This window comes from Macaca mulatta, chromosome 11 (genome assembly GCF_049350105.2).
Source record: "Macaca mulatta isolate MMU2019108-1 chromosome 11, T2T-MMU8v2.0, whole genome shotgun sequence".
NCBI lineage: Eukaryota > Metazoa > Chordata > Mammalia > Primates > Cercopithecidae > Macaca > Macaca mulatta.
In genome coordinates this window covers 11,165,409-11,178,467 of record NC_133416.1, presented here as the reverse complement: position 1 = coordinate 11,178,467, position 13,059 = coordinate 11,165,409, and the positions used below count along the sequence as shown (strand labels likewise).

At 42.2% G+C, this 13,059-nt stretch overlaps 2 protein-coding genes across 2 annotated transcripts in view; one reads left to right on the top strand and one right to left on the bottom strand.

Annotated features, from left to right (window-relative positions):
• The window catches only part of LOC722294 (ovostatin-like), a 149,865-nt gene that overhangs the window by 118,883 nt on the left and 17,923 nt on the right, over positions 1-13,059 (bottom strand). The window lies entirely within an intron of this gene.
• LOC144332783 (uncharacterized) lies at positions 1,305-11,678 on the top strand. The gene is made up of 2 exons (XM_077953590.1): positions 1,305-1,565; positions 11,374-11,678. The coding sequence occupies exons 1-2, from the start codon at positions 1,442-1,444 to the stop codon at positions 11,556-11,558; spliced, it is 309 nt and encodes a 102-aa protein (XP_077809716.1). The 5' UTR covers positions 1,305-1,441; the 3' UTR covers positions 11,559-11,678.

Below are 13,059 nucleotides of genomic sequence, written 5' to 3'. Positions count from 1 at the left end.
CCTCAACTTCTGCTTTAAAAAGGCTCAGGGGAAGGAGAGCGAGCAACGCTCCTTTACCCCAGCTCTGTGGGGTTTCCCGATGCCGACCCACATGGGGCTGGGCTCTGTGAGGATGAGAACAGTGTACGTCTGAAATGGGAGAAATTATCGATCCACTGGGACCCCATACATTTTCCAAAATATTTTTGTTTTAAATTACAATAGCAGTGTGTTAATGTTAAGAAAACTAAAAAAATTCAGATTGGCAAAAGAAAATTTAAAAAGCCTCAAATTCCACCATTTGGATGTAACCAGTTCGAACATTCTGGAGTCTTTTTCCTAAGAAAATAATACACATGTGCACACGTGCATAACCTTGCTGTATCACAAACACATACCATTGTATATTCTTCAACATGATTTTTAATGACTACAAAATATGGATTCTATTGTATGGATGAATTTATGAAACACTTTAATCAGACCATAATTTTGAATATTGAGACTGTGTCATTGTTTCTGCAAGCAGGGATGCAGTGGTTAAATCTCGGCACACCATCATGATTATTGCATTATGATACATTTCAAGTCAAATTGTTATACCCAAAGGATATGCACAGTTTTAAAGATTTTAATGCTTATTGCCAAACTGCTCTGTAAAAAGGCTGAATTATTTTCTACTCCCACTAGTACTGTATGCGAGTATTGAGTTCTACAGACATTTGTCAACCCTGGGTAATATTTTTTAATCACTATCAGGTGTGGTGGCTCAATGCCTGTTTGAAGCCAGATGTGGCGGCTCATGCTGGTAATCCCAGCATTTTGGGAAGCTGAAGTTGTAGGGTCACTTGAAGTGAGGAGTTGAGACCAGCCTGGGCTACATAGTAAGACTTCATCACTACAAAAAGTTAAAAATTGTAATAAATTAATAATTAGCTGGGCACCATGTCACGTGCTTGTAGTCCCAGTCACTCAAGAGACTGAGGCAGGAGGATTGCTTGACCAAGGAGTTTGAGGCTGTACTGGGCCATAATCACGCCACTGCACTCTTGCCTGTGCGACAGAAGCAGACCTTGTCTCCAAAAAAAAAAAAAAAAAAAAAAAAATTCATTACCAGTCTAATAGGTGAAACATAGTATCCTGTTGTTATTTTGATTCATATTGTTTTATCAGCAGCAAGGTTAAATATTTCTTCTGTTTATTGGCAATGTGTCTTTTATTTGTGCTAATTAACTGCCTAGTGCCCTTTGTCCATCTTTCTACTGGTGTAGGAACCTATGCAGTTTACCATGCTGGGCTCATGCTCTGCTTGTTGCCTGCTGACAGTAATTTTTGGGTCACAGCCACGCGAGGATTGTTATTTTACTAAGACACTGACTTCTAGGCTGCAAAGCTTCTCTTGGATATATCCCTTGCTAGAACGTGTTTACAAATTTCCTTGTTCACTACTGAGCCTGGGGAAATGGATGGCCTCAAAGTCCAGGAAGTCTGGAGGGACTTTCCATCTGTCCTATCTTTAGGATTCACAGTCAAACAGCTGAACATCCACCAGATCCACGATGAAGATATGCAGCTGATATGGGATGGTGAGTCTGGGCCTTGCACCTGGGTTCTGGGTGACACTAGGGGGTGGGGCGACAGAGAACGGGGGATGAAGACATTTCTTAAGAACATGGTTCATCATTTTATTTTTACCATTATCAATGTCATATAGACAAGTCGAAAATGGAGAAAAGTAGTTGGAACAAATAAATTAAACATTGTCCCACTAGTGAGATAAAAAGACTGCTAATATTTTGGGGATCTCGCCTTCCAGTCCATGGACATTTATAATGTGCTATAAGTGCTTACAGTGCGATGGCGTTCAAGATAGACACACCCCTGCTCTTAATAAACTTACAGTTTTTACTTTTTTATTGCATTGAACTCGTCTAACATTAATTTATATTTACAGAAGAAAATACACAAATACAGTGTCTTTGCAAAAAGTAGAAATGTGATCAACAAGGGTAAAGTTGCACTTACCCCACTCCACCTCGCTCCTCTGCCCTCCGCCCCTGCCTGTTTGCTGTAGAGTCCTGTGTTCTTTGTCTTTGTATATATTCTATAAATACATGTATACACATACAATTTTTATTTATTAGTAGTATTTCAATAATTTGGGGGGGACAGGCTGTGTTTGGTTAGATGGATACATTCTTTAGTGGTGATTTCTGAGATTTTGGTGCACTCATCACCCAAGCAGTGTACACTGCATCGAATGTATAGTCTTTTATCCCTCACCACCCTCCCGCTCTTCCCCCCAAGTCTCCAGAGTTCAGTATATCTTTCTTATGTCTCTGCATCCTCATAGCTTAACTTCCACTTATAAGTGAGAACATATGATGTTTGGTTTTCCATTCCTGAGTTACTTCACTTAGAATAATGGTCTCCAACTGCATCCAGGTTGCTGTGAATGCCATTAATTTTTTACATTTTTATGGCTGAGCAGTAATCTATGATGTGTGTGTGTGTGTATATATGTGTGTGTGTGTATATATATATGTGTATATATACACACACACATATATACATATGGTGCATATATATACACATATATACATATACACACACACACACACACACACACACCACAATTCCTTAATTCATTCATTGGTTGATGGGCATTTAGGTTGGTTCCATATTTTTGCAACTGTAAATTATGCTGCTATAAACACGTGTGCAAGTGTCTTTTTCATATAAAGACTTCTTTTGAGGAGGGTAGATACCCAGTAGTGGGATTGCTGGGTCAAGTGGTAACTCTACTTTTAGTTCTTTAAGGAATCTCCATAAGGTTCTCCATCATGATTGTACTAGTTTACATTTCCACCGGTAGTGTAAAAGTGTTTCCTTTTCACCACATCCACACCAACATCTACTGTATTTTTATTTTTAAATTTTGGCCTTTCTTGCAGAAGTAAGGTGGTATCTGTGATTTTGATTTGCATTTCCCTGATAATTAGTGATATTGAGCATTTTCTCATATGTTTGATGGCCATTTGTATATCTTCCTTTCAGAATTGTCTATTCATGTCCTTAACTCCCTTTTTGATGGGATTGTTTTTTCTTGCTGGTTTGAGTTCCTGGTAGATTCTAGATATTAGTCCTTTTTTGGATGTGTAGTTTGCAAATATTTTCTTCCACTCTGTGGGTTGTCTGTTTACTCTGCTGATTATTTCTTTTTCTGTGCAGAAGCTTTTTTAGTTTAATTAAGTCTCATCTATTTATATTTGTTTTTGTTGTATTTGGATTTAGGTTCTTGGTCATGACCCTTTGCCGAGGTCAAAGTCTGGAAGAATTTTTCTGTTACCTTCCAGAATTTTTATGGTTTCAGGTCTTAGATATAAGTCTTTGATCCATCTTGAGTTGATTTTGTATAAGGTGAAAGATGACCATCCAGTTTCATTCTTCTACATGTGGCTTGCCAATTATCTCAGCACCATTTGTTGGTTAGGGTGTCCTTTCCCCATGTTATGTTGTTTGCTTTGTCGAAGATCAGTTAGCTGTATTTGGCTTTATTTCTGGGTTTTATTCTGTTCCATTGGTCTATGCACCTGTTTTTATACCAGTATCATGCTGTTTTGGTAACTATAGCCTTATAGTATAGTTTGATGTTGGGTAATGTGATATTTCCAGATTTGTTCTTTTTGTTTAGTCTTGCTTTGACTATGCAGGCTCTTTTTTTGTTCCATATGAACTTTAGGATTTTTTTTCCAGTTCTGTGAAGAATGATGCTGGTATTTGGGTGGAGAAAATAATCCGGATGGAGCACTGAATTTATAGATTGCTTTTGGAAGTATGGTCATTTTTACAATATTTATTCTACCATGTATGAGCATGGGATGCATTTCCATTTGTTTGTGTCATCTATGATTTTTTTCAGGGCTGTTTTATAGTTTGCCTTGCAGAGATCTTTCACCACTTTGATTAGGTATATTCCTAAGTTTTTTTTTTTTCTTTTTAAGCTGTCATAAAAGGGGTAGAGTTCTTGATTTGATTCTCAGCTTAGTCACTGTTGGTGTATAGCAGTGCTACTGATTTGTGTACATTGATCTTGTACCCTGAAACTTTACTGAATTCATTTATCAGATATAGGAGCTTTTTGGATGAGTCTTTAGGGTTTTCTAGGTATACGATCATATCATCAACAAACAGCAACAGTTTGACTTCCTCTTTACCAACTGAGATCCCCTTTATTTCATTCTCTTGTCTAATTGTGCTAGCTAGGACTTCCAGTACTATGCTGAATAGAAATGGTGAAAGTGAGTATCCTTATGTTGCTCCAGTTCTCAAAGGAAATGTTTTCCACTTTTCCCTGTTTAGTATAATGTTGGCTATGGGTCTGTCATGGATGGCTTCTATTACCTTAAGTTTGTCCCTTCCATGCTAATTTTGCTGAGGGTCTTAATAATAAAGAAATGTTGGATTTTTATCAAATGCTTTTTCTGTGTCTGTTGACATAGATTTTTGCTTTTACATCTGTTTATGTGGTGTATCACATTTATTAACTCATATATTTTTCGGGGGTGGGGGACAGATTCTTGCTCTTTCTGGAGTACAAAGGTGTGATCTTGGCTCATTGCAACCTCCACCTCCTGGGTTAAAAGGATATTCATACCTCAGACCCACAAGTAGCAAGGATTGCAGGTGTGTGCCACCATGCCCAACCAATTTATTTGTATTTTTAGTAGAGTCAGGGTTTTGCCATGTTGGCCAGGCTGGTCTTGAACTCCTGCCCTCAAGTGTTCCACCCGCCCTGTCTTCCCAATGTGCTAGGATTACAGGCGTGAGCCACTGTGCCTGGCCTGACTTGTGTATGTTAAATCAACTCTGAATCCCTGGTATGGAGCTCACTTGATCGTGGCGTATTATCTTTTTGATACGCTGTTGAATTTGGTTAGCTAGTATTTTGCTGAGGATTTTTGCACTGATGTTCATAAGGGATATTTATAAATATGTGTATGAAAAGTTTCTGGAACTTGTTTGTTTCCCACTGATATGCTGGTTCTGACGGATCTACTGCATTCCCAGTAGTGTTCCATGGTATTGATATTCTAGAGTTTATAAATCATTTCCCATGTAGATGAACACTGAAGTTGTTCAAAGTATGTTACTATTCAGGTAGCACAGCATGAACTTTTTTTATTTTTATATTAAGTTCTGGGGTACATGTGCAGGATGTGCAGGTTTGTTAAATAGGTAAATGTGTGTCATGGTGGTTTGCTACACCTATCAACACATCACCTAGGTATTAAGCCCAGCATGCATTAGTTATTTTTCCTGATGCTGTCCCTCCCCCTGTCCCCCAGAACATTTAAAATATGCCTCCTTATACACAATTGTGGAGGTTTCTCTGGGCTAGGTACCAAAAAGTAGACTTTTATCATGCATTCTAAACTTAACAGAGTGTGAAGTAAAATCACATTATAACCTTCTGTCCTGTCTTGACATTCATTCCAATCACCGTCCTTCCCAACTACAGGCTTTTGATGGCCAATATTTTAGTTCTATCTAGCCCAGAAATTAGAGGCTGTATTCGTTCATTCTCACACTGCTATGAAGAGACTGGGTAATTTACAAAGGAAAGAGGTCTAATTGACTCACAGTTCTGCATGGTTTCTGCATGGCTGGGGAGGCAAGAAACTTACAATCATGATGGAAGGTGAAGAGGAAGCAAGGCACCTTCTTCGCAAGGCGGCAGGTGGAATTGCTAGCAAGAGCAGGGAAATCCCCCTTATAAAACCAACAGACCTCGTGAGAACTCACTATCATGAGAACAGCATGGAGGAAACCGCCCCCATGATCCAATTACCTCCACCTGATTGCTCCCTTGACACCTGGGATTAGGGGGATTACAATTCAAGATGAGATTTTGGGTGGGGACACAGCCAAACCATTATCAGAGGCTATGACTGCTATCATTTCATACAAACTGTTTAGATTTACATACATTCTTACATACATCTTACATACATCTTACATTTCTTGTTGCATGTCTGACCATCCCATGGGGCCCACTTCTCTTCATCGCAGAGTCATCTTTTAAAAGTTTCTTTTTTTTTTTTTTTTTTTGAGACGGAGTCTTGCTCTGTGGCCCAGGCTGGAGTGCAGTGGCCGGATCTCAGCTCACTGCGAGCTCCGCCTCCTGGGTTCACGCCATTCTCCTGCCTCAGCCTCCCGAGTAGCTGGGACTGCAGGCGCCCGCCACCTCGCCCGGCTAGTTTTTTGTATTTTTTAGTAGAGACGGGGTTTCACCGGGTTAGCCAGGATGGTCTCGATCTCCTGACCTCGTGATCCGCCCGTCTCGGCCTCCCAAAGTGCTGGGATTACAGGCTTGAGCCACCGCGCCCGGCCTTAAAAGTTTCTTTAGTGCTATTATCTTGATGGTGTGTTCCCTTAGTTTTTGTTTGAAATGTTATCTTATTGTCATTCTTGAAAGATCACTGTACTGGTGACTCAATTCTAGAGTGACAATTGTTTTCCCTTTGCACTTTGAAGATATCATACAATGTGGTTTTCTGGCTTTCTTTATTGGTGTTAAGAAGCCGGGAGTCATTCTAATTTTTGTTCCTTTGTAGGTGATCTTTTTTCTCTAGGTGGTTTAAGATTTTTTTTTTTTTCTTTTAATTGATTTATTTTTATTTTAAGTTTATTGGTACATGTGCAAGCTTGTTATGTAGGGAAACATGTGTTATGGGGGTTTGTTGTACAGATTATTTCATCACCCAGGTACTAAGCCTACTACCCAACAGTTATTCTTCTTGGTCCTCTTTCTCCTCCTCCCACCCTCCACCGTTTGATAGGCCCCAGTGTGTGTTGTTCCCCTCCATGTGTCCATTTGTTCTCATTCAGCTCCCACTTATAAGTGAGATCAAGCAGTATTTGGTTTTCTGTTCCCGTGTTAGTTTGCTAAGTATAATCGACACTAGTTCCATCCATGTCCCTGAAAAACACACGATCTTGTTTTTTCTGATGGCTGCAAAGATTTTCAGTTGTGTTTTCAGTGCTCTACAGAAGTATAGAGAATGGTGTCACAAACTCCCATGTGCCCATTCCCCACCACAGCAACTCACACCACCCGTGTTTTTCTGTCTCCTTACCTACATTGTCTCCCTGCCAGGATTATTGTGAATGAGATCCCAGACTTCTTATTGTTTCATCTATAAATATTTTGGTGCATATTTCTAAAATTCTTTTAAAATTGGAACATTTTTTAAAATTGTAGTGGACAAATTATAGAGTAAAATGCAAATTAGGCATAAATTTCTAAGATAAAAGAGATTCCAAGATTGTATAGAATAGAAAGGGCCTGAGCAACTCATCCAGACACCAGAGATTGCCAGTTCACTCTCATTTACCCATCCTAACTTCCAGCCCTACCCGTTTCAGAGGCTGAGCCATTTGTCCGAGGTCACATAGAGAATGACTGGGAAAGTAGGAGAATCTCCAATTCGGGCTCTTCCCACAGCCCGTGTTCCCTACATTGTTCTTGAATGTTCCCAAAGTCCTGAGAAAGAAAAGAGGTAGGGAGTGGGCATTGTGGCTACAGAGAAAGAGGAGTCGATATTTCCAACATATATCAGAAGCAAAACTTGAACTCACCATTCACAGCCTTTCTTAGCACCAACAGCCACACACCAATACCTGTGTTTTATACAGAATGCACTTCTGCCGACTCCCACTCTTGCAGTTTACACAAATTTGTTTCTGAATTATTGAAAACCTCCTGTGTGCCAGGTGATTCTCTAAGCCCTGGGGATGCTGCACTGAATTAAGCTGATGTGCCTGGCTTCGTGCAACTTACATTCTAACCAGGAGAGGGAGCAGGCCCTCAACAAGGGCATACATGTCAGAGAAGCACCATGGAGAAAATAAAGCAAGGGGAGGAGCTGAGCAGTGTATGAGGGTGAGGCGACAGAGATGTCCTCTCCAATAAGGAGGCGTGTCACCAGAGACCCGTGTTAAACTAAAGGATGCAAGAAGGTCAGAATCTACCTTAAACAGAGTTGATTTAAGCACAAATGTTGAGGACAGGCCTGTCTGGGAAGCCCAGATTCCACAGAATGGAAGTCTGTATTCCAAAGTGAAGTTTGGGATCCTTTATACAGAGGAAGCTTGGGAAAGCCTAGCAGAATTTCAGCATCTTTCCATGTAAGGCTTAATGCATCGTTTAAATGATCTAATTAGTCCAGGTGGTCTTTTTCTTTGGGGAAAGGTAGATTTAACATTCCTCACTGAAGATTTAACAGTCTTGGCATCTCGGGTGTCATCTCGTCTGAGTTAGGTACAGGATAATAAAGGAGTCAGTTAATCTACAACAAAGATCTGGGTTTGGTAGTGGGGAAGGCCTGGTCTCTGGTCGCTCCTAGTCATTCACGGAAGAGGAACAATGGGGAAGAGAGTTCCTCTTTAATCTGAAAAGCAGAATTGGAAACAGGTGGTGTGACTCAGTCTTGGAGCTTAACATCCTTGTGGGTGCAATAAACTTGGAGGGTCCTGAAACAGTATTTTCTTTGACACCTTGAAGGAAGGGAGAAAGAGAACTCTAGGGCTCTATAAGGGAAGAGTCCTTGGCATGTTCAAGGATCAAGAAGCCTGTATGATGATCATGGAGGGAGCAGAAGGAAGAGCAGGAGATGAGATGAGAGAAGAGCAGTGAGGCCAGAATCCTCTTGGGTCTTCTAGGCAGTCAAGATAGAGGGTTTTACTTTGAGCGGGATGGGAGCTCCCTGAAGCACAGTCTTTAACTCCTCTAAGCAGAAAGAGGGGTGAACAGTGCTTGTGATAGGGTGTGAGGATAGTCAGTTCATTCTAGGACCAAGCAGAAATGGGTTATAAAGTATTTGTTCCTGTTTTCCATGTGACAATTTCCTTCCTTTGATGCAGAGACAAAACAGAAAGAAAGTTTGCTTTTGTATATCATCTTCGGAGTCCCCCTGCGCTTAACGATGCGTATGCACGTTGGAATGTCCCGATATGAGTGTCCAGGGTGCTGTTGTTGCCTTTTTTGTTGCAAACAAACACTCGTCCTTGAGGTGTTTGCCTTCTGATTTGAACCTCATCAGGGTAATGAATACCGTGCCTGCTAAGAGATCATATTTTGCATAAGCTGCTTTTGAGAGAATGGTGAACGGTTGATTCCTCAGAGAAAATGCTGAGCAGACCTCTGCAGAGAAGTCCTTATTTCTTCTATGTGTCATTCCCAGTTCTTTGTCTAGAGAGTCAAGTATTGCACTAAACGGTATTTCAGGGTCCTTTCTCTCCTCCAAGTCAGTGGTGAAATGGAAAATTAGGGGCTCCAGAACAGGTCAGATCAGTTTCCATACCAGCTCCATGAGTCAGGACCCTGCGGACTTGGGCACGTGACTTCATCTCTAGGCCTTTCTTCATCTGTGTCATGAGAGTAACAGCACTGATCTTGAACACTGTTGTCATTATTGAATAAAGATGCATATAATGTGCTGAGCTTGCTTTGATTCAGGTGTCTAGGTGTGGGTGGGGGATGATATGGAGGGTGGCAGGTAGGGAGTGTCCTTATAGCTGTGGTCAGGGAAAACTGAAATAGTCAGTTGCTACTCCGAGAGCAGCCGTGCCACCTCTGAAGCACCAATAACTGGCAGGGCCGTCTGTCCCCTTTGGGTTGCAACCTGGCTTCAATTCTGACCCTGACATTGAGTACTTCTGAAGCCTTCTCTCCTTGCTTTCACACCTGAAGCCCCCCTGCATATCCCAGACTCCTCAGTCTACCAGAGCACTCACCTTGCTTTCTTCATCCCACTCTGCCTTTGATAATGATGCCTAAGTACTCTAGACAGGAGGAAGTCTTTCCCAGAAGGGTAATCTAGCAGCACTTATACTCATATTTAATGCCCCAGAAACCTTGTGTTCAAGAAATTCTTTCTCAAAGGTCTTCTGTCTTTTCTGTTAGAGCTTCAGCCCCATTCTTGTGTTCTAAGTGAATGAAACGAACATGATGCTATAGACATGGACGGGTTTGAAGGCCTAAAACAAACAAACAGCCAAGATTCTTTCTCGTCCTTACCCTTTACACGCTAAGGAATTTCCTGTCTCCATTTCGTCTGTTCCCATCCTGCTCTACATCCTCACCATTCCCTAACGAGATCACTTTAACAGCCTCCCAACACCCTCTTCCTCTTCTCTACACGATTCTGCTCTTAGCAGCCAGATTCTTTTTAGAACATGCCTGCCGGACCACACCACTCCTTGCTTTAAACCCCACAGCAGCTCCCTACTGCTCTTAGGGTCTTAGTCTGCTCCCATATTCTCACTCACCAGACTCAGAATGTCCTGGCCTCTGAGACCTCTCACCCTTAGCCTACACCATTTCCTGCCCCTCTGGGAACTGCAGTCACACTGGTACTTTCTACAACACAAAGAGACCCCCCCGCCTACCATGTGGAAGTCTCCTGCCCTTGCCCTGCGTGTTCATAGGCTGGCTCTCAACTTCGGGTGCAAGCTGGAACGTCACCTTCTCAGAAACATATCCCCTGATGGGCCTGTCTAAGGGCTCCTCCCCATTCAGTCTCAGCACTCCCCTCAACTTCCTCCCTTTTACTTAATTTGCATTTAACTGCTGATTTGTCTTTCCCTAACCAGAATGTTAACTTCTTGAGGGTGGGAATCTTTCTTGTCCTCGTGCCTGGTGATAGTAAGTCCTCAATACATAGTTGCTGAATGAATTTATGATTACTTTTTTATAACAGTGAAAGATTACAAAGAATCTAATTATTCAGAAATAGGGGACTCACCAAAAAAATTATGATAGAATTAGTCAGATGTGGTGGCTCACACCTATAGTCCCAACGACTCAGGAGGCTGAGGTAGGAGGATCGCCCGAGCCCAGAAGGTTGAGGCTGCAGTGAGATATGATCACGCTATTATACTTTAGCCTGGGTGACTGGTTGAGGCCCTGTTTTTTTAAAAAAAAGTTATGGTAGAATCATGTGATTGCCTGTTATGCTGTATAGAGGAATATATTATGGAATGAAAACAATTGTTAGTTCCATTTTGTGAAAAAAAAAAATCTGTCAACATTAGGTTTTTTTGTTGTTGTTTTTTGTTGTTTTTTTGTTTTGTTTTGTTTTAAAAACAGTATGCAAGGACAGCTACCAAATATTAGCAGTGTTATCTCTGGGGTGAGTGATTTTTCTTCTTTTCTTTAAAAAAAAATTGTGTTTTAAACATTTCCTACAGTGAAACAAGTATTGCTTTTATAGTGGAAACATGATGCTAAGCAGAGCTGTGCAACACTGACCTGGTGTGGGGTGGGAAAAAGGGGGTTGAAGAGGCGGTGCTTAGGGTCCAGAGTCTGAATTGGCCTCATTCTGGTTTCAGCTCTGGAAGGAGTGAAGAATGAGCCCCCAGAGCCCATCCAGTCCCTCACGGATGCCATACTGAGGGCTCAGGAAGACGCACCCTTGCAGCCTGCCCCACCTTCCAGGCTGAGTCGCCTGAGCAGCTTCTTTCAGAAAGCCTCTTGTGCCACAGGCACACCCAGGAAGAAGTACATCTTCAATTGAACAAGAAATAACGTGAATACAAAGTAAGTAAAATGTAAAGAACAAAAAATGCACTGCTGCAGTGGTGGAGCAGGAGGGTGAAAATCATGCCGCTTAAAATAGGTAGTGTCTATAAAAGGACAACCAAGGCCAGCACCAAAGTTCACCTGCAGAAGGTGGGTCTGTCTCAACACCAGCTGCCAGTCACTGTGAACCTGTAGAACGGGGGATGAAGCTTCTTCCAGTTGTTTGCCCAGATGTCAGTGAGACCGCTCCACAGCAGATAAGGGGAGCTGTGTGTCAGGGAAGTCCCAGCCACTAGGACAAGCTGCACCCCAGGCAGATGTTTCTGTTCTTATGCAAAGAACGGTGCAATCCATTCAAGTTCACAGGGGCAGGTGGCACTTGAAAAAGCAGGGGTCAACTTGCAGAACAGAAGTGAGCAAGGAAGCCTTCCTGGGGTAGTGGGAGAGCCCAGTAGAGTTTAGGAGGAGGGAGGGGCGATATCGGGGCAATCCTCTGAGGCCCTCTTTCCTCCTCAGGCAATGTTCAGGAAGACCCTGCAATCTCTCTGCAGGCTCATGGGAGCGCCCAGAACTGAGACAACACACAGATCCAGGCCACTCTAAGCTCTGCCTCCATTTTCACAGGGCACATTCGTGTGTGTGTATGCGTGTGTGGGTGGGTGTGTGCGTGGGTGTGTGTGTGTGGGTGTGTGTGTTCTCTTCTCAATAAAGCCGGCAATCGTTAGACTAGGTAGGCCCCACTCTAATCCACTGTGAGCTCCCCTTACCTTGGTAACATCTGCAAAGACCCTATTTTCAAACAAGGTCACTTTCCGGGTTCTGGGTGGGCATGAATTTTTTCAACCCAGTATATCTGGGAACAGAGCAGTCAAGGGCAGAAGAGATCAACCTGAGGATGAGGTTCGGAGGCAGAGTTTTGAGAGAAGGGTGATCAGAGCTAGGGTCTAAGCAACACTGGTCTGCTCCCTTGGAGGAGAATTTTCCCTTTTTCCTTCTGCCCTTCAGCCAGGGCTGTGGCCACCTCCTCTCTCATAGCTGGCATTTAAAAGCCAAATGGATGCCACAATCTTCTAATGCATCTAGATGTGCAGCTAAAATATTCCAAAAATTCCAGCAAGGATAAAATAATCTCAGGTCTACATTTGCCACCAGTGCCCCCTTCTGGGCAGCTTTATTTTAAGTAGTGTCATGAAACACTTGTGTAACTGTCAATATATATATTTGTGCACTCAGTGTCACCAGAAAATACATTTATGTCTGTTGGTTACAGCCTAAAAAGTTTAAGAAATCATGTTTAGATGTTTTCCTGGTCAGGAAAGTCCAAACTAAAAAGGGCTCTGTGTGAGTGTGTGTGTGTGTGTGTGTGTGTGTGTGTATGAGTGTGTGTGTGTGTGACAGAGAGAGAGAGAGAGAGAGAGATGGGGGCTCCCTCTCCACTCTAAGATGACACTAAGAAGATGACAGAGGCTGTGCAGGTGTTTTCTCTGTGATCTCCC

Bases quoted from the DNA above. Each gene is read 5' to 3' on its own strand.
- LOC144332783 (XM_077953590.1), top strand. From the start codon at position 1,442: ATGGATGGCCTCAAAGTCCAGGAAGTCTGGAGGGACTTTCCATCTGTC. The intron at 1,566-11,373 runs GTGAGTCTGGGC...TTCTGGTTTCAG, and splicing joins TATGCAGCTGATATGGGATG to CTCTGGAAGGAGTGAAGAAT.